At 40.8% G+C, this 26,578-nt stretch overlaps 1 protein-coding gene across 2 annotated transcripts in view; it reads left to right on the forward strand.

The window, feature by feature from the left end:
- The window catches only part of khdrbs3 (KH domain containing, RNA binding, signal transduction associated 3), a 110,968-nt gene that overhangs the window by 38,832 nt on the left and 45,558 nt on the right, over positions 1-26,578 (forward strand). For both annotated transcript variants that reach the window (XR_011179670.1, XM_069176751.1), the window contains exons 2-3: positions 10,577-10,695; positions 20,941-21,057. Coding sequence is in view for 1 of the 2 variants with exons in the window: in XM_069176751.1 (XP_069032852.1) it covers positions 10,577-10,695; positions 20,941-21,057 (236 nt within the window). In the remaining variant the exon portion in view is untranslated. The remainder of the gene's footprint in view (positions 1-10,576; positions 10,696-20,940; positions 21,058-26,578) is intronic.

The following is a 26,578-nucleotide window of genomic DNA, read 5'->3' on the forward strand; positions in this document are numbered from 1 at the left end:
AAATGATGAGCCAACAACAGGCCTGACGTTTATGGAAGGATGTCACACGAGGTAGACGCCTCGGAGCACTTATCTCATGCACTTTGAACAGCCCCGCCACCCAAAGGCATCTTCAAGGAACTTTAATGTTCTTACACAACCATTTTAAATTGGTGACTCACCTCGAGGGCCACAAGAGCACCCCCAAAGATCCCATGATTTTTGCAGTGAAAATGTTCTTTTGTAATTGTGTAAAATTCTGTAGCCATTACCGGGGAGTTCGGCGGATCAGCATCACGCGCTAACGTACACTTCCATAAGAGGAGAGAGTTTGACTTACACGGAGCGGAGTCTGACTGGCTCGGTGTGTTTATGATGCGTCACAGGCCGGATACTGAAATGAAAGAGGCACCACTCGAGGGGCTCTCTGTCTTAATCCGTGGACATTATCTCTACACTGTAAGCGGGTCTTGGCTCGTTACCTCTCCGTAGCGAGCCAGGCTGGCAGGGTTGCAGGGAGAGAGGCAGAAAGAGTAGGGGAAGGAGGGAGGGCCTCGCCCGGCCGCCGAGAATGTAATCTCCAGATTAGGGGGCGAGACGAATTCCTGCTGCCAGCCTGACCTTGTCAAGGCAATGGAGGAGCCAGAGTGAAATTGAGATTTCAGGACAGGAGCGAGTCCAGGCGTGTTTTTTCTTTTTCTTTTTTTTTTTTTTGGAGCGTAAGCGTTTCTCTTTCAAGGGTCACAGCCTTGACACCATGATTCACGCTAAATGTGTGTGGTCACACTGCTAGCACACATGAAATGTGTTCGGGGCAAACTGTCTCTGGCACTGACCATATAGCCTGAAACCCTTGGCAGTCAGTCAGTCCGGTGTCGATGGTTTATAGGACCAGCAGACAACATAAATAATGACCAAACCACCGAGGTTTGTTGTAATTTATCGAGACTGGGAAATGGTCCCGTTTTCAGTTCTGTTCTCAGAAGTCAACTCGGTGCCTGTTATATTTACAATGATTTAGGATTTGAATGCTGCTATGTAGATCTGAAACAATTGATTAGAATGTTGAAAGATTGTGTTGATACTCAATTCATGCTTTTATTCATGTTTCAAGCCAAAAAAAAAGGTGAAATAGGTTTTAGCAAGTAGCAGGATTACTCTCTATTTATGAATATATTTGTATTTCTTAATTGTAACCTGAATACTACAAACAAGGCATTTTGATAAATCACCATTATGATTGACATATTTTTCCCCTTTTGATATTTCATCCACCAATGGAAGCTCCTAAAAACAGAGTTTCCATCTGTATATTTTTCTCTAAAGCATCAAAGCAAAACTATATGTAACTTTTAAATAAAATAGCACATTGTTACTCTTATAAATTGAAAGTTACAAATTCATAAGCTATAAAACTGCTTCAGCATTAGCTGCTCTGTCTGGAATGAACGGTCATTATTATTTTTGTGGCCAGACTAGAAAGCTATTTAATTTATCATCATACCATAACTGCCAATTGTAGCCACAGTAGAACAAAAGTTATACCGTTTTACTTTAATAATTTATGATAGACAAAACATTTCATTGAAATGTTGCTGAAGTCTGATCATTGCATGGAAATACATGAAATAATCTTTTTCAGCTGAGCTTCAAGCCAAAAAGAAAAGCTAAGAAAAAAAAAAGAAGTATTTTCAACAATCAAATTTGTTTAAACTGCATTATTGAACGATATGTTTTCAAACTGATTGAGGAAATTGCTTATCAGGCTCTTTAAATGTAAATAGGAGGTTTTATTACGCTAACAAGCTTTCATCTTGAATATTTTAACATTTTATTTTGAATACTTCAACTTTGTGAGTGACCTCGGTGTCCTCTGACTGTGTTTGTATAAACATGTTCTGCCGGATAGAAACTGGAAAATGAGAATAATAATGTGACATTCCTGTTTGAGCATTTCATTCATTTGACACGTAATTGCAAAACAACAAAATAATGAGTCTGCCTGCCGCAGACGGCAGCATAGCATCGGCTGCTTAAAGAAAGTGGCGGAAAGCTGACGATAAATTACCGTTGTGCTGTTTAGACAAGATATGTTTTCATTGCTCCAGACACTTGCTGGCGTGGAAGAAAAACTCAGTCTTCCAATTTTCAATTAAATTATGTATGGAGGGAAATGCAGTGAGAGCTAAGCTCTTTCTATGCAGGTGCATCCTGTCTGTGCTGTGCTGAAATGAAGAGGGCAAATGATAATAACATTCATAAAATACAAATGAAGACAGAAAAATTGTCAGTTTTGCCTGTATTTCATGATTAGGAGCTGCATCGCCTGGAGATAACAAATGTAACTCGACACATACCATTTTACATCAAACACAATAAAAGAAACCGATGCTGCTTAATTGAAATGTCAGACGTTGCCCCTCCATAGGCAACGTCTATTAATAGGTCAGTATGAAGGCTGATGCAACTCCTGACAACCTGTCTTCACGGCAACTAAAAAGGTTTATGTAGGAGGTGTACATTGCCCAGAGGCACCACCGTCAGATAAACACCACAGTTGGGTAAATACCCGTAGGTTGGGGTCACTAACATAAAGTAAAATGTGGCATGAAACACTTTTTATGTACAATTAATTCCAGAGCAGCAGTCAGTTCCGCTAAATTGAACCAAGATATGCGGTTTTATAGCTCCACCCGCTCTGTGAAAGAAAACACTGGCAGGGTTTTCATTCATCTCCCTGCTACCTCAGTCTCATCCACAGCTTCCACTCGCACAATACAAAAAAAAAGGTGTCATTAGATCTATAATTCAAAGAGTGTTGTGCTAATTCAAAGTTTGGGTCTCAAACTGGTGTCAGAATACCCTTGAACATCCAAAGACACCGCGAGCTCACAGATGATTCCTGTTTGAATGGATGTATACGGGGAGGACGGAGCTCTCGTTATATTTGTTCGCTGTGAACCTTTCCTTCATACATATTGTTTACCAAAGTGGCACCACACTGTCTTATCAGAGGACTGCTGACCCCGTGCCGTTTTCACACTTCCTGTGGCTCTCATCACTTTCATATTATCGGTAATCAGCGATGGCAAATGAAACTATGATCATTCAAAAAGTAAACATTCCCTTATCCTTATGCGAAGCAATTAATAGCTGCTGTATTGTCCAGTGCATTCTGGGTTTTAGTCTATCATCCACTTAAATGAATGAACACGGACCTTTTCTGTATCTTTTTCAATGGCATTTATTCAGTAGTTCCACATGGTGTGAAATCTGCTTATTTGGGGAGAATGATTGGATAAATATGAATGTTACTCCCGTGGAGCTCAAGTCGGGAGGCGATTAACCTAGCTTAGCACGCTAGCTGGATGCAGGGCAAAATTAGCCTGGCTCCGCCAGACTGTTGCTAACAGCTTCAGTTTGTGATCATAGCCCGGACACCCTGTTCAGCCACTCTGACGGGACCAATCGGCACCCAGCGTCGGTGATTAAGTGCAGTGACGTTGAAGCTGAGGGCTTTTCTTTTCCAGATGCAGCTGCAGCGGTGGCAGAGTGTCGGCCAGTTCAGGGGCACACCGGTCGGTTAAAGCTGCTCCAGTAGTTTCAAAATGAACCTTGGGTCTACCACGAGGATGCAACGACTGCAAACGGTTCTCAATGGAGCACACCCGGACTCTTCTACTCATGACCTGACTTTGGGTCTGGCTTGGGCAGAACAATGTGCGCATCAACAGACCACTGTTTTTCAAGGAATACTGTTGATAGAGCTTCAATCAATTGTTGCTTTTACAAGGTGTGTTTTTGAACTAGCTAGCTAGATGTTAATGCTAATTGAAAGCTGGTGTTTAGCTTTAGGAAAAGGTTGTTGTTCAGGACCGCCACTGAACATGACACATTGAAGCGTGTAGCATAAATGGCTTATAACGGCCTGAAAGAGGTTTATTGAAAATTACGAGCAGCGAATACAGCAAGTTTAGCTCTAAAATGAGTGCAATTTAAAGCTGTTTTAATATTTAAAACCAAATCATTTAGGAGTGGCTGGATTCTCCCACTTCATGGCACATGAAATGCTTCTTTTTTTTTTTTATATAAGAAAAACAAAGCAAAACAAATCTGCAGCTTTAAGAAATACAAGCAGACCAATTTACTAGTAAAATAAAACAAGTACAATTTACATTCATTCTATTTGCATTATAGATGAAAATGAGGTTTGGTGTACACGTTCACTCCGTGATCCTGTTGGCTGTCAGTTTCCCTTCGTCTTGTCCGGTAACAATGTGGTTCAAACAGTGTGGAGATACTGCAGCTATTTATGATGTGTCTCACCCTTCGACACGAAAATGGCCGACTTAATGACCCAATTGCCTCCGTCCCCAACTCGGCTCTCCAGCTCGCAGCTGAAGTCATGCATAATCCCACAAAATCTGCCCAGCTTATGAATTTTAAATGGTAAGGCCTAAATCACAGAGCTGCTTTTAAGTGATTCCATTTCTAATAGGAAAGCAGACAGCTGGAATGATGTCCCGTTGTTGGGTGTCATCACCCAGGCGGAGGCATTTTATCAACTGTAAATATTTTTTTAATGCGTGCAAAGGTTGTAAAGTTGACATGTTTAACGCAAGAGAAACTTTCGAAACACTTCCGAACATGAACGGCTCAGGGAGAACAAGATTTGAGATTGCAGTTTATTTAAACTCTGGTTTTATATTTGTCGTTTGACTCTCTCTTCTTTTACTTCTGAGGACATCATTCAGCAACAGTGATGACATTTGAAGTTATTTGAAAATTGAAAAGAAATCAGCTTTTTAAGCCAATATGTCTCAGCCGCACGGAGACCCGTATGGAAAGAATGAATAATATATTGAATATTAAAGATCTTCTGCAGTTATGCGTCACTCTGACTCTCTGGTCTTAGTTGCTCTGGAGGAGTCACATGGCTTCAGTAATGTCGAATATGTACAGTATGTATATCCTGTCCAGAGAGGGTGTTGAAACGTGTCGGTTTGTCTTATTGCTGAAGAACACCTGAATCCGTTTCATTCCTTCAGTTCCATTCAGTCTTGTACCAGGAGAGCGCTGAAGATACGAGGCTCCAGAGCAAAGGCCATCCTGAGTGTATTTTGGTGCCTTGCGTCATTGTACCGGCCATTAAGGTTAGGATATGCATAAAACAAAGCAAGTATCATCTGACCACATACCAGCTGAGCTATGGATGGCCACACTTGAAGGCTGGTTGAAAAACCTGCTGTTACAGAAAGGGGCCCGATGTGATGAATGGGGGTAACGTTGCACACACAACGGTCTCTCCTCAAACGCAGTCGTACACATGAACAATTATGGAAGTAATTGTAAGTTAAAATGGGGAACTTGAGAGAGAAATACACATACCTGGCAGTCACTTTATCATTGTCCAGCTGTTGGTTTAAGAAAGTTAAACAAACTGTCCACCACTGGAAAGGCGTGCTGAAGCAATCCGACAAGCACTTTGTCTACTCGGTCTATATTTGTAAAACGTTGCACTGTCTAGAAAAGGAGTTTTTATTTGCGGTACAACCCTTCAGTGTAAAGCCTCTGAACTGTGCTGGATCGCACAGACAGGGCCAGTGGGAGCAACACTAATGTGCATGTACAGTAAAAATAACCCAGGAGCTAGAATGCTCCTTTAGCTTTTGTGTATAATGCGCTTTGTTTTGCTTTTTGCTTTCAAATAAAGTAATTTTTGTGTGTCTGTCTACCTGTATTAGAGCTCGTCTGTCTTGTGCATTTGTTAGAAATGTCACCATCTTCCAAAATGATGGCTATGCTCAAATAATAAGTTGTAATACCCCAGAATTGTCCCGTTAATTTGAATCATGTTAAACCATTTTGGACACTCACAAATGAATACCAAGTATTTTATAGAATTGTGTATGCTGCAAGTTTGCAACTCATTCAAAACTCGGATAGAGTCTGAGAAAAAGAAAAGCAAACATTTGATTTGGAGATGAACAACAACAAAAATATCAAAAGATGTGATATTTTTCTGTGAAAAGGAGTAAGTACAGCCTTGGCCTCAGAAACGCATTTTCAATCCTTTAGCAGAAATAACTTCTTATTGGCATTTTGTACAATTATCCACCAATCTTTGACATCAGCTTATTAACATTTTTGACCACTCCTTCATTAAACGTTCCTTTAGTTGCCAGGTGTCATTCTATAACCCTCAATCACTTCTTTCTGAGTCACTCCTTGGTGGATTTGTTGTGTTCTTAGGATCATTAACCTGTTGAAAGGTCCACTTCTGGTTCAATTTCAACTCTCAGATAGATGTCCAGAGAACATTATTTCAAAAGGCCTGTTCTTTGTGTTCATTGGCAAACTGTACTTTCACTATACTGTTCTTTGTGGACAGCGGAGGCTCTTTCCTGACACGTCTCCCATTCAGGTCAACGGCCTGTAATCTTTTTTTTGACTGTAAACACTGCACTTTGATACTAACAGCAGAGTTAGCTGCCGATCCTGGAATGGAATTTGATGGTTCTTTGAGACTCTTTTTACATCAGTCAGTCTGTTTTAGGGCTGAATTTTCTGGGCAGCCAGTCCTGGACATGTTGGCAGTCGTTTGAAATATACATCACTTGAAGATGATTTTACTTACAGTCTAATGATTTATTTCAAATAATTTGGAGCTCTGTTTAAATCCCTTGCCCTACTCATCGGCATCCACATCATTTTTTTCTGAAGGCCTCAGAGAGCTCTTTAGATCTTGGCATGATGACTTCACACACTTCAACAGCAAAGACAACAACAAACTAGATGTCAGAAGTGTAAATGTACAACCCAGTATCCCGGCAAAGCTTGAAGTAGACACGCCCGCCCCCTTATAGTAAAATGTGAAATAGTCACGCTTTGGTCTGTCAAGATGTGACAGTTACACCTTTTGAAGGCGTGAAACTTACGCATACGTAAATGTCATGTGACGCAGTATCATGTGACCAAAGGCCCTCAACAGAGGAAACAAAGGACATGTTTTGGCGTTGTTAGGAGGTAGGAGCGGTGGCTTGGAGGCATTAGTCATGGACTGCCAAGCGGGACGATGAGGTGAGCATCCAGGAGGTGACCATGTTTATGTTGAATTGTTTTTGTTTTTCCTAACCCCAACCATGTGCTTATTTAGGTACGCTAATCATGTGTTTTAGCTAGAAGTTTAATTTTCCTGTAATTCACAATGCTCTACGCATGCAGTAGGTTTCATTTGTGTGCACTACAGGTAAATGTGTGAGATTAAAAATGTATGGATCTGAAGGTGAGATAAATGTTGTGGTGTTCTTACTTTTAATGTCAATAGTGTGTTATTAGTTTGAGTATACCACCTTTATCCGTAGCCACTATTTTCAAATAGGATCAAATGTTTGCTTGTCCAAAAATATATATAAAAAAAGCCACGATTTCCATGGGATGTACTTATTTTTTCACTTGACTGTAGAAGTAAAGGAATAAAAATGACTGCGGCACTTCAGCAATAAGAAAAACCAGCATGTTTCAGCAGGGGAACAGGATATACATTCATATTCAGCAATGTTTAGTCAAGGTAGCTCCTCCAGAGCTCCTCCGACCAGGGAGAATCAGACTGAAGCATAACTTTAAAAGAAATCTTCAAAATTCAATATTTTACTCTCCATAGCTGTGATATATGGACCAAAAAAAATAAAAAAAATCTCTTTTTACAAAACTTGTGCTGAGGACTTGGGAGTTAACATAGAGAGAGTACGACAATATACATTACAGAGCAATTGGATCCTAAAGACATTATAGAGTCAAACATCAAACAGGAAATCTTCAGAATTCAATATTTAATGAATTCATTGATTTCATTTTTGTGTCTGAGCAGCTGACTGTAAAAGCTGCATCAACCCACTGAATTCCTTTCATTCTTCATCATGAGTCAGCATTGTTGTTGAAGGAAAAATAAAGAACGGGCCCAAAAAAAGAAAGAAGACGAGTAATGATATTTTTCATTGACTTCCAGGATTCAATAGAGGCCTGCGTTGTGACTCTCGACCAGCCAAATGGAGTTGGAACAGGAGGGTCTGTGGAAAGGAATGTAAAAAAACAACAACAGGCACATTGTGGTTGTGTCAGTGATGCATGTTTAATCTCTGTTGTTGGAGCGCTCGGTAACGACTGAGGTGGAGGTGGTTCTCCGTTCACGTCGCTGCATTTTCTCCCTCATAAACTGCGGCGCAAACAAGATCCTTTACAAAGAGCCGTGGTTAGTTAATTCGCAGTGGCTTGATTCTGCGATGGCGTGCGTCGAGGTTCAGCTCATTTCAAGCTGCAGTTTTGGCTGCTTATATACCTGCTGATTGATTGCTGAGCGCTGTTGGGGTTTATTTGGACTTGAAATGCAAAAATGTATCTTTGCGAGCAACTCTGGGGGGTTGTGCTGTGAGCTTGAAAAGGAAAAAAAAATTGCATTTGAAACGCAATCTTAGTCACTATCTCCCAACGCATCCGAGGCTGGATGTTTTGAGGACAACGCCTGGTGGAAGGAGAAAACTCTGTCTTGGCACGTTGCTAGGCGATGCATTAATATTAATGTTGTCTTTTCTCAGAACGTGTGCTCTCCCTGCCCCCCATGGGATAAGCTAAAGCTTAAAGATATCTCCATCTCACTGGTACTTCTTTTATCCTCGTTAAAAAAATCATATCAAAGGTTTTAATTACATTCTGCTAATGTAATGCTGCAGAGCTTTGTTGAGAAATCACAATTGCATTTTTGAGTTTCCAGTTTGTGGCTGCTGATACGCTCAGTTCGGTGTAATTCAAAGATGGGTGAGAGGTGTGTCGGCTCGTGTGGCGTTTAAACATGAGAGTTTTTTTCCGTTTTACCGTGTTTTCAGATTTGCCGCGAAGCTTATTTGGAACTGAATCTCGTCAGCATCGCATCTGACACTGAGCTAGTCTTCAAATAACCTGCGCTGAAAAAGCTAAACCATCGTGATTGCTCTGTTTTAATCTGATTTCTATACCCCCCCACCCCACGCTATTCAAAAATCATTTTCCACAGGAGAAATAAATCTGTGATGGAGTTCGCCCTCTGCCTCAACCTTTCCTCTGCCGGGCTTTTAGCCTGCAGTCATCGCCGTAGACCTCCCTGCACCTCTCCGCTGCCCTCTCCACAAAACCATTTTCCTGGCAACTGAAACACAGATGTTATCCATCTGATTAAACGTTCAAGGTTACATCTCCAAATACATCAAAGTCTTCCTCTGCTGAAAAGAAGAAGCGTGACAGCCAGTATTTTTGGTAGCCTGGAGGTACGAGCTCCAGTGTCCTCCCCTTCATTTTTTTTTTTTTTTTATATGAGCACATGAAAGGGACTGTAGCACATGTCGTGTCTGCTCAAGTAAATTGGTGTCTCTGTTCAAATTACCAAGTGTTAATGGTGACCGAGACTCTGCCAGTCGGCGAGGGGACTGATGCTAAAGGGAACTAACATGTTGTCGGTAAAAACTGTATTGATAAGGTTTGTTTTTCAGGTCTAAAAAAAGATTGAACAAATCTCGAATGATTGGAAATCAGAGTCCTACTGTAGTTTGTAAAGCTACCTTTCCGTAAAATAAATAAATGTGTAGCCTCCAAGTTCAAATGATTTATTTCGTCAGTCTGCACTCAGAAGACATTACACTGCTGTCACTGGTGGAGTTGTGCTTTCTTTGGCTAATTTAGCAAACATTTTTATATTGTTGGAATTTTGAAAAAATCAAGAATTTGAAATTTAAGGAGACTTTTTGAAATTTTCCCGATAATAAAAAAACAAAACAATATTAAGTTGAAGGAAGATTTCAACGTTTTGAAATTAAGCTTTTTTTTCCCCCAAAAAGTTCAAAATTAGATGTATTAACACCTCTTAAGATCGCTAATTGACATGTACAAACAATAACGTGTGACCCAGTTTAAATTTGGAGCATTTGTTGGCCAACAACAGTTAGAGACTGTAGATCCAGTGACGCTGCAGATGTTCTCTTGAGTCTTAACGTAGTATAGTTAGCTTGAGAGGTTTCATTATTGTTGTCCAAACCTGTCTTGTCACACAAAAGAGCAACACATAACTCAAATGTTTAGAGCTCTGCGGAAAGTTCAGCTCGATGTTTTCAAACAGGCTCGGCCATCCATGTCCTTACGTCACATGATATTTAATACATACGCGTATACATGCAATCAGTCTAAATATCCTCGTCTCACTCCTGTATAGAAAACGTATCAGTGTTTCCTGATTTAAAAATCCGGACCTCCTTCTGGAAAACGTTCAACTTTTGACTGGGTTGCTGGCATCAAATTCAAAATTGTGTTTACATTTACAAAATGTGGTCAGTGAAAGCGTTAGACTGGATTTTCTTTGTAGTTTTTCCAGTTTGTAACAATTCAAAAGAACTAACAAATCATGAATTCTTGTTTCACTACATTTTACAACTTTTCTGGAGATGGGGTTTATAAATTCAGGTATTCTTTTAATTGATAATGGAGATCTGCGTTAGTATCAGTCGTACCATGGCGCTGCTCATTTGCTGCTTTTCGACACCAGCTCATTACGTTTCTTCTTCCTTCTTTCTAGAAATCGATAAAATTCAGAAAGACGAGGGGAAGGAAGAGGAGAAGTTCATCGACGTCGTCATCAACAAGAACATGAAACTGGGCCAGAAAGTTTTAATACCAGTCAAGCAGTTTCCTAAAGTAAGTGTTACAGCGCCACCACCACCAGAGACCTCTCCAAGAATGAGATGTGTGCAGTTAGAGAATTGTAGATTGTGTTATTTATAGATAATGAAGTCAACTACAGTAGCTCTGGTTTTGATTTAAATTCCTTCCAACAGCCACCCGACACTTTTTGTTGATGCTTTATGTTATTAGATGTAGCATATCTGGAATCCGGTGTTCAGGCTGACAGAACTGGGGTAGGATTGTGTTCGGGATGTTACTTCCTGTCTGAAGAACTGTTTCAGCTTTTAAAAACGTTACGCCTGTAACGATCTCTCCTCCTTCCTACATGCACACACCTCTCCGTTGCGATGACCTTGGTGAATGACGCTTTGATGTCTCGGTATATTAATTTGTCAATGAATATTTATGAATATATGATTTAAAGGAATTATCTCAGTGGATTTCATTTTCTTGAGTGTGCAGTGGATTTCTTGTGATACATGGTGGATTTGAGGTCTTTTTTTTTTCTTTCCAGTGAAATGTAAGAGCTTGTATGAGGAGAGTGTCTTCATAACGCAGCCTATAAGTCACATGTGTGGAGTCAGCTTTACCTCAATGGGGAGAGGTTTGGAACAATAACGCCGTTGAAAGCACTCCAGCCTCGCCCACCTCGTGGAGCCTTCACCGGCACCCGCTCAGTACATGACAGAGGTTTCTCACTGGGAGCCCGGTGGGGAGGCTAAAAGTGAACGGGGCAGCTCTTAGACGGGGACATCACTCAAGTTTTCACCTCATCCCCCCCAGAGAGGAGGACAGCAGCAACCTGAAGCGCAGAGGATAGTGGGAAGGAAACACTGCAGAGTCTGAAACAATAAAGCTCGAGGTTTAGTTCCCCAAAAATATGCTTTTCTGCTTAATATCACAAGAATTTTAATTACATGCAGAGTAAAATAAAGTCAGTTTAACATGCTGGGTGTAAAAATCAGTAGGTTTTATATCAGTCCACGCCCAGCACTTAATTTAACAGTTAGTGGCGGACCCACTGCAGAGATGAATCACATCTGTGACAAACACATTCTCAAACTCGATTCCCTTTAATGTAAAACACTTGTAAAAAAACAAAAACCTGCGATCCCTGGGAGTATGTGGGAGTGAAAACGGAGGAAACATTTACCAATACACATGCATTAAATAATCCCTTCTAATACCAGGGCTTTGTTTGGCCTTGTTTCACCTTCCTTACATCCCTGATCAGGACCAGCAACTATTGATTTGTGTTCAACAAGTCAAACAGGTCTACCAGCATGCTAGCGGTTCTGCTAAGCAGCACTTGTTTTTTCAGTCTCACGTCAGAGACAAAGATTGCATGCTGATGTGTTGCAGATATATTATTAATCTTTTGGCCATCATTAAACCCAGTATCGACTCTTTACTGTACTTTATTTGTTTTGGTATTTCATCGCCCCGGGGTTCGTATCAGGTACTTTTGTTGTGTAGGATGTTAGCATGCTAATATTTACCAATTAGTGCTCAACACAAATACAGCTGAAGCTAATTTGAATGTAATTTAGTTTTTCTTTGGCAAAATATATGAAAGTAAATGACTCTTTTACATTTGGAGCATCTCAACCAAACCTCATGCAGCAGTTGTTTCAAAATTTCCCTTCAGTGTGAACAAGTGTGGAGGCTCAACCTTACCATCCATAGAGGAAGCCACACTGCTATCATGGCCAAGAGATGTCGAGACATCCAGGTCAATCCCTTTTGAGGATGGTCAATAAAATTACAATATATTTACCTCTTTTTATTAAAGGTGAAGGATTCTTTGCGCCTCAGCCGTCTTATGGTGAGACTCTGCAGGCAAAAACGACTTAAACTCTGACCCAGAAATCTCCACTTCAGTTGCACTTACACACACCAAACTCCTGAGTTTTATTCGCATCTATATTCTGAAGGTGTTTACTGAGGGGTGTGTTAATGTGTCATCCGTAGCCTGATTTATATAATCGTTTTCCTTTCTCATTTACAGGTCTTACTATGATGGTTTGCTCAATACCATTTTTCTAGATGAGCTATTTGTCATTGTCAGATGCTTTCAATGAATTGAAGAAAGTAACATTTGTAAGGATTAGTTACTCTGTTGAACACTTTTGACCCTCAACGGTCACTGTTATAGCTACATAGTGGAAAGGGAGGCACCACCAGCCGAAAGTATTTTTCTAGTAGTGTCTGAGGACTCGGCCGCCATTGTAGAACCCCACAATATACAATAAGGTAGTACACATCCACACAAAAGTGTTTATTTTTCACTAAGTACCACTAAACAGCTGTTAGAGCCATCAGTATGTTGATTGCGTTAAACAGAGGGAACAAAAAAAACGTTCATTTATGGGCAAAATAAATAAAGCCAGCAGATATGTTGGCAGGTGATGCATTTAAATGCCGCAGTTATATCCGACACGTGAAGAACAGCAGTGTGCGATTTGAGACCCTGTCAAAATTGAGCTACTACACAAGTAAGTGTGCTAACATGTAAGTGTGCAATAAGTGAGTGTACTAAGGGAAGTACGCCATTTAAGACACAGCACAGGTTTCAACATCGTTCAACCTACTTTAAAACTGAAATATAGTGATTGAAAGCCTTTTAACAACAACAACAACAACAAGTCTTTAAGAAAACAAATTTAGCCAAATCAAAACATACTTTCTGGTTTTCAGTGGACGTTGTTCAGGAGACTCATTTGTGTCCAGGTATATGTTGTCGAGTTGAAATTATTTCCACATAATAATGTTGGCCGGCGCCGCCTGCGTATGTACTCCACATTGTATGTATGTAATGTTACCTGGAGGCTGATGTGAGTCTCCCAGGTTCACAGCTAAACAGATTTGCTTTGACAGCTTTGATAAGTAGAGCCACTAATACGCTGTTTAGAGCCTCAACAAGCCACCGAAGGAAGACAAATTCAATTTGTTCTATCTGACAGGTAGCAATGGCAAGAGTGATCAGCCTGACTCCAACAGCTTCCCTCCTGAGCCGCGAGCATCACCTTTTGGCTTCTGGCATTGAAGTGGCGCGGCCATTTTCCAAATAGCCTTTTAGGAGCACGAGCGGCGAGGTTAAATCCATCCTCGGCAAACATAGCTTTTTATCAAAATGAAGCTGGCAAGGACAGCACGCAGCGGGTTCCAGGCTGCTGCGTCTCCGTGATGAAATACAACCATTTCTCAGCACTGATTTTTAATATCCAACGATGAAGAATTCTTAGACTTTCTAAGATATTGGCACGAGTGATGATATTACAGTGCTGGATGATGTGCTGGGTTGTGTAATGGGCATTTAAATACAGGAGCTCTCTTTTTTAGAAAACGACACCGTTTAATTGAAAGCCTGTCTACAGAAATAGATTAAAGATTTGAAATCATGATTTAAGCGGTGTGACACATCATGTCACACCTACTCGGCAACTAAAAATACCCCGCTTTGTGAGCGTTGATGCATTATCAGCGCTCATCTGTACATCTCCCAGAACTGTGGACCCCTTCTCTTCGACGGCAATCTTTTGGCAAGAAAGCACCGCAGGCCATTAGCGAGGCGTAAGGAAGTCCCACTGGTTTATTTCAAGTTGAGACTGTGGCTTTCCTCTGTGCTGGGAGCGGTGATTTATCCTTTCTGCCGTCGCTCCCGTCCTGCTGTCCTCAGCACAACACACTCAGCGACTGGCTCTCTGTGAGCTCACCTTTCGCCAGATTTGCAGTAATACATTCAGCGAATGATGAAAAGATCTCACGTGCACCCCTCCTCCCCTCCCCTCCCCCAACCACCCCCCAGCCCTATCCAAGTTAAGTGTGATTAATCATACATCCTTTCTACTGTGCCCCATTGTATTTCCACTCATGCACACAAATCTTTTTTTTGTTCCGGCTGACACCCAACATGTAACAATTCAAATTTTCTCACTGTTTTTATTTTTTTATTTTTAGGGGGTGTATTTCATTTGCATCTTTTTGTATTTTCTTGCTGCTAACACCACAACAGAGCAGCAGGTGAAAACCTGTGATTAAACACATCAGCTTTTATTGCGGTGATTACAGACGGCTGCAGCACAATCCTCTCACACACTCTAATGACATGAACCAGTGCAGAAGCCCAGGCAGGTTTATTTCGTAAGGCACATAATCCCTCACGATAACTAAAGCATTAGCGAAACCCCAGTGCATCAATCACCGTATAGAAGTCGGATTTTGATATCTGATAAACAGCGGGGATTACAGCTATCTGTTGAGTAAGACTCGTATATTTGGAGGATTGTCCATATGAGGAGATGTGTGCAAACGTACCGACTGTCTGTCGACGTGTTTAAATGTCCAGATTAAGACTTCACTCTGACATTTACTGGCATTAATCAAACAAATACAAAGCAAATCTGCATGATCTCTTTTTAAATAGTCAGGAACCTAAAATAGCTCCCCGCAAATACCATTACATCACACCACTTTATTATGTGTAACATGACGTGTAACATTATAATGAGTTATGGTTGAATTAACCTGCTTCAGAGCCTGAGGCCAAAAAGCAGCTGCACTGCCACTTTTGAAGCTCTGTGTCTTTTTCAATAAAGTTAAAGTTTTTAATAAAGTTAACTGTTTACGGATTAAAAAAATTAATCTGTACAAAACAGTCAGCTGTAAATTAAACAGGGCCTCAATAGTGAACCTTGCTTTCCTGAAATGTTGTTTATATACAGATAACCGGCAACAGCACATTTTTAATAAAAGCATCCTAAAGATGAAATATTTTTAATAAACACACGTATAATATCTCTGAATGTTCCTATGGTTGTTTTCTGCTTTTGCAGCACGACATCTTTTGGTAACAACCGAGGCATTATTTAACTTTTTTTTGTTGAGCGTGACTGATACTGATAGGGAGTAAAAACATTGCAACATACATTTTTTTTACCATGATCTTTCAAATGAGGTTATCAAACACCTTTGACACTCATGACAAAGATGCAGTAAATGTCACTGGGAATTTGATAATTATAAATCATTATTAAAAAGCACAAACAGAACAATTTGGGAAACTACATTGTGTTCTGTACAAAAGTTTTTACTTCGGCGAATATCAGCCACCTTATAAGGTGAAATTCCTATATGCCTGCGATAGGCCTGCGATATTGGTCGTTAAAATCTTCTCTACGGTCGTGTGACTAAGTTATTTGACTTTGACTATCTAGAGAAGAATCATCGTCTAAGTCTACTTCTAAAACACTGTGCCACAGTATTGAAGAATGAGCCATTTACTTTGTTAGACTTGAACCAAAACCACGACCTTGTCCAAACCTTAACGAAAGTGTTTTTGAAGCCCAGATCTGACCACAGTTGGGACTCTTGTCTTCGGTGTCAAAAGTCCTCGACTGTGCCGTCCATCTACCCCAACCACCTCCCCACAACTTGTATACAGAAATCAGGTCTATTACTTTTTTTAAAGTTCAAACTGATTCATTGTCAGATGTCCTTTTAGGTTAGTTTCTTATAATGTGAATTTGTGCTATATAATACCACGTTCTGAATCAAAATAACAACTCGATCAAGTCAAACTAATCACCACAAACAACTTTGGGTCTGTGGGGCTGTTTGCTCAGATCCGGCCCTTCATGCTTAATTCAATATTTATTTATATCTTTGATTCTCTTCTTCAAACTTTACTATTATTGTTGTCAAATAAATATCTGTGCATTTTAAGCCTTAATTCCAGACAGTTAGGAGATTACAGCACGCATCTTAATGTTGAAGCTGCACCAGAGCCACATTCCTCCTGTTCAATGTGAACACCAGTAATGTACTTTTTCATTATTATTAGTATTTGCACTCATACAAACAACATAAAAGCAATGTGACAGGAGAGATAAAAAAAAAAAAAAATGGACCTCCTCCCACAGAATTTAACAACATAAATGAATAGAAAAGAAATATAAATAATTTGACAAACTTTATATCTTTTATGTTTTGTGCCTCTGATTCAGTTTTGTTTATAACCACAGAAGTGTAAGATTACAGCTCAGTAATTGGATTAATCACTCTGGGTACTAAAGCTGACATAATTAAATCGTGTAATTAGTCCGGGGAGTTTTCAGAGGATGTTAGAGGAAGAGTTTCTTCAGGTGTTCTGCTGGATCGGTCGGTTAGCGCAGAGTAATGAGGGAGTGCGCTGGAATTGAATTTAAACCAGGACTACAGTGACGTGTTTCCCCCTTCAGTGGATTCTGTCCACCACAGACACCTCCGTACCGAAATGAAGGAAGGCATTTGTCCTCTCTGCTCACCTGGAAGCCAGACTGTCTGTAATTGTGTCCCTGATTTTCACAGAACCTCAAACAGAGTAAATTTATGTCTGCATTAATGTCACCTCCCTCCTGTAAATGAGCTTCTCCTGCCCAATGTACGCTCGGTAGATACGGCTCCTGCACTATAACATTGAAAAGCTTTGTTCTCGATCAGAAAACAAGCTTTTCTGCTTGTTCGAGCGTTTTTACCCATCGGTGAGCGCGCCGGCCGCGAGTCAGAGGACTTGAGATATCTACAGAGAACATCCAGGACACCGTGTCCGACACACAACCTGTCAGGAAGGATGGAGCGGCTGCACAAAAGCTGTATTAACGCCGGGAGATGTCGGCTGTGTGATCCGGCTCTGCGAATCATTTCGAGAGATGGCACAGCTCAGTGATCAAGGCGCTATCCAGGTGGAAATGATGGATGCGCAGGACATCGGTTAAACTCAGCACATTTTAAATATTTCCTGACACCCTCCATTTGCCCCGGCAACGCTGTCTCCTCCGATGAGTCTTTTGTAAACCTGAATCCATTAGAGTGAGGAGGCATTTTGTTTGCTCAGATAATTTTAAATCGAATTTTTCCTGACCCAACAATTCATATCCTGCTCGATGTATTTGGACTTAATTAGCGTGCAAATTACATTGGAGGTATTGAAATATTTCAGGTGATGGAGGAAGCATACAGATTTAGAAGCGCTAACGTGAAGTTCGACACGTCTTCCATATTCATCGATCCAGGTGCAAGCTTTTTAGAAGGCCACTTCTTCCCTTTCAGGAATGGAGGGTTTGAATTAGCACAGTGGGACGCGGTACTTAGTTTGAGGGAAGCTCTGAATGGGGCCATGTATGCTCACATCCAGTCACAGGACTTGGTGTAATTATAAAAGCTGAAGGAACATACAGTAGCTGAGAGCTGCTGGAGTTCTGCCTGGACAGGATAAAAAAACAACAACAGTCGGTTACTGCATTAGAGCGAATCACTAAAGCTTGCCTTTCAAATACCTCACCCAGGAATTGGCAGAAGCCTCCTAATAAGCACTCGCTTTCTGAACAAAAGGCAGGAGAGATATAGGTGAGGTGCAGAACAAAACTGCCTGCTTTTTTTTTTTTTTTTTTTTTTTTTTTTTTTTAAACTCCTGCTTGCTAATTGATGACCTAGATAGTGGAGGGAGACAGCTGTATAACTCACTGTTAAAGGGAAAACAGAGGGTAGGTGGAGGGGGGGACACCCCGCTCGCCTTTTGTCTCTCTGTCTGTCTCCGGCAGCTGGAGCGATTGTGTTTAGCCCGTGTAAAGGTTGTATGACTTTGATGGGTGTCTGCGCACGACATGCCTTGACATAGTAATGCATAGCATTTGTGTTTTTCACGTCGAAAGAAGCGGTGACCTTGTGAAGTGATCCAACCCGTGAAGCCTTTGATGCGCCAGCGGTGGTCAAGTTCAATGTTAACTCAAATAAGCACATTATGATAATGTTCCTCACTGAAAATTCATATTCAAATATTCCAACACATTTGGGGAAACGTTTCCTGCTGGTATCAGAAGGTAAAGATTTTGGAAAAAGCAAGCAGGCAGCAGCGATGGACTCGCATGACCTAAATACTGACTTAATACTGCATAATTTTCAGAGATAATCACAGTTACATATGTAAGGACAAATGTGGTGATGGTTTTTAACACATCAGTACAGGACTGGCTCCTTTCAGATTTTTGTATTCATTAAATAGTTAAATCCGAAGAGTCCCCTGTAGCGGGCTATGAGCTGATTGCTTGGTTCAATTCCTGAATAGATTTCATTGGTTGTTTGTTGGTTATTCTCTAGACTGCATAGAAATGTAGATTTAGTCTTTGGATCTAAAAAGGGAACGCAGCAATGCTGAATTTCCTTAATGTGCAAAACCACTGATGGCCTCGAGGGGCTGGCTCCAAAAAACACTGTCAATTGCTAAATTCCCTCCAACAGATCAGTGTTCTGGTGGTCCATCTGAAAATAAATCCAGAATGAATTAGATATGAGGGCAAGCGGCAACCAACCGTGACGTCACCCATTGGTTTGTGAACTGTCGTTCTGAAGCCTCGAGTTCGGCATCATGGCCGTCACCATCTTGTTTTTTTGGAACCTGAAGTGACCATATTTAGACTTCCTGGGGCAGGAGCAAGCAGTGGATCTGACTTTATCTCATTGGAAACCAAGGAAACTACGTCCCGCCCACCGATACAACTGCTGCCCCACAGACCTGTCAATCAAACAAACACCTCCCCCAAACATGCTGCTTTTTGATGCTTAATATCTGATTAATGTTGGGATTATTTTTAGATGGACCGCCAGTGATCTCAGTCGTATTGCACTTTAAGGCACTTCCGAATTGGTCTCACTTTTCAGACTCGTAAGCTACGTCCACTTTTATATACAGTCTATGTATTAGGCCTTAAGGAGTGGTATGTTTGGGGGCGTAACTGGTTTGATTGACTTGTCTGGGGTGCAATCAGATTGCTGGTATACATTGAAGGGGTATAAAGTCTTCAGGTTCTCAGACAGATCAAACCTTTGGCTCCTCCCCAGTTTGTCCAAATATGGCCACTTCTGGCTCTAAAAAACCAAGATGGCAACAGGCAAGATACCAGCCTGGATGCTCAAAAATAGCAGTTCACAGTGGGTTGCCACTTTGTTATTCTCAGTTTAAAAGTAAACTCCCCCAATCCTGTACCACTTTTCTCGTCATTGGTGGGGCTGCTACAAAAAGCATGCAAACATGTTCCTTTTTTCTGGCAATGGCTACAGAGGAGGCATGAGAAAATTAACATAAAGTAGCATAACTTGAGTAAATGTTGCATTGTGGGAAGTTGAGGAGCTTGACATAGGAACTAGGAATCAGACTGTCTTGTACACTTTGTATGTTCATCATGTGGGATTCCATAGATCTCAGAGAATCCTGAAAGATGCTGATGAAAAATGATATTTAACTAGTGTGTACAGGATAATAACGTGTAAGCACAAATCGTTATCTTGTCTGAACAAGAGTGATCTAACATCTTGTGCATGCCTAGTTATTATCTTATACAATAAGGTCATACTGTATATTTTGTGCACCAAACATAGATCTTATGCAAAGATTAAAAAAACAAAAAAACATTCAAGCAACCTTGGTTCAGGATTCTGACAATTTATTTCACATAGTAATTGAGATTGATAACATTTCATAGGTAATTTGATATTATAGACTTTTTGCCCATACTGTACACGGGTGTGTTTTCCTCTGGGGATGGAGAGGCCATTTCCTATAACTTACTGTATACACATTTTTGGCTAAAATACAAACAACTTTAAATTAGTATTGTAACCCCCTTTGCATCATTTTGGGTAATACATTTGTATTTTTTATTTGAAGTTTTATGTACAGTTTAGTCTAAAAAGATGAAGTGGTAAAACAGTATATGACACTATCCTTGGTAGGAAAGATGGAAAAGCAATTCTCTTTACTAAGGGTGATTATAGAGTTACTACCGTAATAGTGTTATAATTTACATAATCATTATTTTTTTGTAACACAGCTAGCTGTAATTATAAAAATGATGATGATGATGATTTCTTCATGATTAGATGTTTGTGATCATTGTATTTTCCCCACGTCTGAAACCAAACCCTGCTACAGTACCTTGTGAAGTTAATGTAAATGTTACGCTCAGATTTTGAGATAGAGAATCGGCCACGAAGCATCTTCTTGCAGTATAAAACCAGCGGCGATGAAAAGGTGACCCGCTGAACTCTGGATAAGACATCTCAGAGATGCTTCTTCACTGATCGTATCAAGACCGGAAAAGCTGCTGAGAAGTTTTCATTAGCTGGAGCCGCTGGTCAGGCCGAGTGACATAAGAAACGCCTTTGCTCTTTATCTCAAACACACAGATTCTGACTGATCGGCGCTCTCTCGCTCTCTTGCAGTTCAACTTTGTCGGCAAACTCCTGGGGCCACGCGGGAACTCGTTAAAGAGACTACAGGAGGACACTCTCACAAAGATGTCAATTCTGGGAAAAGGATCCATGAGAGACAAAGAAAAGGTAACACTCCGGTCTGGTATTTCTTTTTTTTTGCCCTGCTCTCCCTGCTGTACCCCCACATTATTTTATCTTCTGCTACTATTACTCTTTAACAAGGTTTGAAGCGAAGGTGGATCCACCTTTAGAGTTCTGAGAGAGACTCATAAAGGAGGATGTAAACCTGAGGATCCCGAGCTTTTTCATGTCATAACATTCAGATATGCTTCAACATTAGACGACTTTGTGCTGTTTTCTTTTCCCGAAAAATTGTAAGCCCACAAGTTTTTGTACGCAAGTGACTGTAGATGACTGACAACAGAAATGAGCATCGTTATACATAAAATTAAACAATAGAAAAAAAAATTTCAGATTTGAGTTAAGATACATTTTATGAGCATTTAATCCGTGTTCTTTACAGTTGGCCTGTTAAAAAGTTCAGTTTTGTCTGTTCAACAGGGTCAAATCCAAGTATATGTAATTTGATATTGAGAGTGATGGAAAAAAATGGTGTCACGTAAGTATCGGTATTCCTTATTTTCAGATTTTTAAATTGAAACGATGATTCTTTAATCAACATTTGATTTGTTCTTTAGACTGAGCCGGTGTAATAAAAGCTACCAGAAAACTGTTTGCCCCGCAGCGAGCCGGTAAGCCTGTTAGCATCGGTGCATGAACAAAATTAACTGGAGGCTTTAAGTGGTGGCCAGAAGTCAGTTTCTCACTCCGACAAATACATCTTCATGTTTAACGTCACCGCTGACATTCAACAGTTTAATTTTCAGCTAACTTTTGTTTTCTATCGTCTGTTGACTGGATTCAGCAACTACGACAACACTTCCAACCTGAGACGAGTCGGGAGCTTCAGAGTAAAAGCAGCAGTGGTTGTGCTTTGTTTAACTTTATTTTAGCAGAATTTTATGTAACTTCATTATAAAAGTAATTTTACCAAAGTTAGGTAAATTACTAAAAGTAATTTAACTAACAGGGAGAAGAGTTCTGCTATATATAGAGTTTGCCCTCGCAAGTGATATTCCTAATGTCAGAGCTTTATAGTAATGATGCTGCTGAAATAACATTCTGAGAGTGACTGACATGTGACATGCCTTCTTTTTGAAAATATGACTGAGGATAGTCTCTACAAGACTCACCATTGTTCCACTGTCTTGTGTCAAAACAGTAAAGATAAAGTGTAATAAATTGTAACATTTATGCTTTTACTCAATATTGAAAATTAAATATAAGAAAATCGAATATAAGAGGACATTCAAGCATCAGTGAATGTTTGCTTATACATTTCTTAAATAATGAATCCATTATTATCAGATAGATCATTTGTTCAGCTATAACCTGTGAGTTAAAAAATATTTCAAATATTCATAATGTTTTCGATAATCAGAAAACAGACACGTGGACTCTTCCTCATGAATGAAATTGTTCCTTTTCACTTCCTTATCATTACAACTTGGAAGAAACAAAAAATGTTTATGTTTATCTGCTAGTCTCGAGTCACTCCCGGTACCCGAATTTGATTGACAGCTCTCGGGTCGTGTTGGCTGCTTTCGAGTTTTGCAAAAGCAGCTGCATCTTGAAAAACAAATTTCAAAAGTTTATGGAAATGTGAATGATCTTGGGGATCACCAAACACACCAAACGTCTTTAAAACCTGCAGAATACACACAACCAATCATGTGCAGAGTGTCCACAGGAAAGATTGTGTTACTCTTTAACAAGGTTTTAAAGTGAAGGTGAATCCATGGCTTCATATGAATTCAGACTCGGAGAGAGAAAAATGCTCTTTGTAATGATTGGCACCAAAGTTCAAATAAAAAATGATAGATTTTGTGAGGACGGACATAGCTTGAAATTTCCAACACAATCTAGTTGAATAACTTCCATCACATCCGATCATGTCAGCACGTAAAGAGAGAGGACATAAATGCCTCTAACAGCAGATCTTTAGCAGCAGAATTGATTGCACACTGGGCTGTTTAAACGGGAGTAAATCGACTTCGCTTGGCTCGTCTGCGTCTCCCCCCTCCCTCTGTTTGTCAGGGCTGATTTGTTGGTGGCGACGGTGATTCTGCCTATCACACGGCGCATTCCTTTCTGATTACTGTGATCAATAGTCTCTGATGGTCGACTCCTGTCGTGTACCTGGAGAAAAGATCTGTCACGGAGATGTGCTGACCTCGGCAGCCCTCACCTGTCTGCGCCAACCCGCTGCGGGATTTATGACCGACAGCTTTCTGTTGTAGGGACGCTCCGGTGCAGGACTGCGTCCTCTTCTTTTTATTTTCTAGGCGGGATATTCACTTGCGACAAAACTGATGTTCAGCCAGTTGCTGACTTTCTGTTTTCAGCCTGCGTGTCACATGAGTCATTGTCATTTTCGACACTTGAAATTCCTGGTGTAGGTCAGAGAGCCACTGCAGAGCAAGAAGAAGGACCCAAGTCAAAAAAAAGCTGTCTTATCTGTGCAGAAGACATTGATTGTATATAAAAGTGGACTTTCCAATCCGGTTCTGACAAATGAGGTCAATGCTGAAGTGCTTTAAGCTGCAATACCACTGAGTGCCACTAGAGGTTGGCTCCATAGACTCCCATTCAACTAGTCTCATAAAATGCCTGGTATTAATTATAAAATAAGCTTCAAAAACCCATGTTTTTGGGGGCGTGTCTGTTTGATTGACAGGCCCGTGGTGCAGTCAGGTTACAGCTCGCCCAAATATGGTCACTACCGGCTCCAAACCGCTCTGAACTAGCAAAGATGGCGTCGGACCAAATCCGAACTCGACGTTTCATAAAGGCCGTTGAAAAACCAACGGGTGGCATCACTGTTGGTTGACACTGAGTAGAAGCACAAAGTGAACTCTTTAAGGACTATTTCTAATTATAGGACAAGATACAGACTGTACTTCTGGTTTGCCTTTGACTGACAGAAGAGCATTAAATGTAATTGTGCTCTTACTGCTTTACTTGAAGGGCAAAACTCTTCTGAACGATGTTGAGAACGCTCCCTTTTAAGCTCGTGCATACGGCGGAGACGCAGGGAGAGCTGGTGTAATTTCACAAATATTGGCCGCTGCGGGACCTTGATCTCGTGCTGACGAGACTGGGAGTGCAGAGAGGTTGAAAGGCACCGAGCTGTCGGGAGTCAGAGTCTCCCCGCCTGGCTGTGGCACCTCAGTCGTCCTGTCGCTGTCAGAGCGGGATGATGTAAAGGCATCCGTGTTCCGCGCCCCCTCCTCGTTAGCGCCGTGATTAACTCATCCATTTTCCTTCCCCGAGACCTGTACTCCCTCTTTAATTTTCCTGACAGACAAAACAATCAGCTTTTCTTTGTCTCACTTCTGGTAAGTCCTGCGTCATCTGCGAGGTACTGTTGTGGAGGAATACCTCCACGCATGAGGAAGAGCTTTCCCCCGACACAATATGAGTCTAGCTGTGGTCCTGTTGTGCTGCAGGTCCATGCACCATTTGAAAATCTACAGGATCACATCATTTAAATCACATTAACAAGCACATGAATGATGGGAGACGTAATTCAGGTGGGCAGTGTTTTGCAATAAATGACACTTTTCATTATACTTACAGGCTTTACTAAGTAATAAAGTATTGACATTGTCATATGAATTGATGTCTGTTTTGCAGCTCCTGGTGCAGTAAATGTCAAATGTAAAGCTCTTCACTCCCGTTCTCTGCCACAGTGTCATTGTCCACGCCTTTTGCACAGTCAGCCTTTTTGAAAAGTATACCTCTTTTCTTCTTGTCTTCCCTGAAGGTATTGGTGGTGCTGGGTAGACAGTCTTGTTCAGCAGGCTGTAATGATTTCTAGTGAGTTGTATTGTGTGTGCATCTTCTTTTGTGTGTATTTGAAATGAATGTGTCTGTGCTGTAGCTCAAAGGTAAAAGAAACAAACTGCCACGTGCTGAACTCTCTCAGCAGAGATTCATCTGTTTCGAGCTAAATGCTAACGTCAGCATGCTGACATGCTCACGATGCTAACAAGCTAATATGGAAGGTTGAGTCTGACATCAACCCTTAATGCACTCACTCAATACTCCCCATATAACGGAGACCCAGGAGTTCAGTCAGTGAGCAATACATTGGGGTGTAAGAAAAAATGTATACACTTCAATGTTATGATGTTATGTTTTGAGATACTGAATCGGTCCTAAAAAAAACACTCCGTTTTACATAGTTTACCTGCAAAAGTTTGAGGCAGACAGTGGTTCATTTTGCATTGTGTTTAAACTAGACATGAACATGAACTCAGGCTGTAAACTCAGGCTCAACAAATGCTATCCAACTTGGCCATTGTTTGCGTTACACGTCCAACAACAAACTCACTTCGTCTGGACATTGATTATTGATCAGTAGATTTACCGTCTGCTCGGGGCTTCACTCTAACGACTGTGCAGAACTGTGGTAGACTAATGATCTGCCGGCTTTACCTGCAGAGTTTGACTGCACCTCATCCTCATTTATTTTTTAAAGGAGTTCCACACAGAACTTTTTGATGTCTGTAGTGGTCTTTACAGGTTCGTTATGTTCATGACATCTAATCTCACAGCGCCACACAGTTTAACCTCGTAAACCTCCAGAGTCTGACAGCAACGTGTTCTTCTGTAGTTTAATGATGGTTAGGAGAGAGTTTGTAGGTGCATTACCGCCACCTTCTGACAGGAGTAACACACTACAACCAAACACCAGTAAAAGCGGGAAATAAGGAAGAACGATAGTCGCATCTACGAATCAATAATTTTCATATTTTAATGACTATTTGAAAAATCATGACCCATCCCTAGATTAAACCCACAGTTTGCACAACAATAGACTGGTGTGTATCTGATGGAGCTTTGATGGCCCGAAAGCTTCAGAAATGAAGTGGCCTTTTGCAAAGACCTTAATGTGAAGACATCTCTTCCAACTAGTTTGTGGTCATTGATGGTTCCTCAATATTTAAAAAGCTCAAGATAGATATTCTAAGATGAGTCTTAAGAATATCAGGAGTTGGAGAAAATCCAATGAAATCCGGCCAACAGCGGAAAGTGTTTGGTCTCCTAAAGCGCCGTGAATGGACACTAGATTTGAGGGATCTGTGTGTGGAGATAAAAGCTGATGCACGTGGTGCTTTTAAATCAAATGAATAATATTTAAATCACTTTCTCATTTCACTAATAGCCAGTAAAGGAAGGCCGATACAGAGGGGAGTCTTGCTGCTTTAAGACAGCTCCTGCCTCTAAATACATGTCTTCATAATATATCTATGTTTGTCCTGCTAAAGAAGAAAGCCGCTTTTTGTGTCTCAAAGCCACTTTGGCTGTCAGAGGTGCAGATGAACAAGGCTGATAGAGCTGTGTAGTTCATCACTGCTGTAGATGGCTGTATTGCATCCAGTGTAACGCATCACCTGTCATGCAGAGCACATGAGAGAATTTTCCCAGCATCTTCCCTTAAATATTTCATTTGAATGTGAACCTCAATTGAAGCTCGACGTTCGTCGTGTACCTCTTAAGCTCCGTCTGCGGGGAGCTCCTG

This window comes from Embiotoca jacksoni, unplaced genomic scaffold (assembly GCF_022577435.1).
Source record: "Embiotoca jacksoni isolate LCO1_2020_lvr unplaced genomic scaffold, fEmbJac1.0.p SCAF_7, whole genome shotgun sequence".
NCBI lineage: Eukaryota > Metazoa > Chordata > Actinopteri > Embiotocidae > Embiotoca > Embiotoca jacksoni.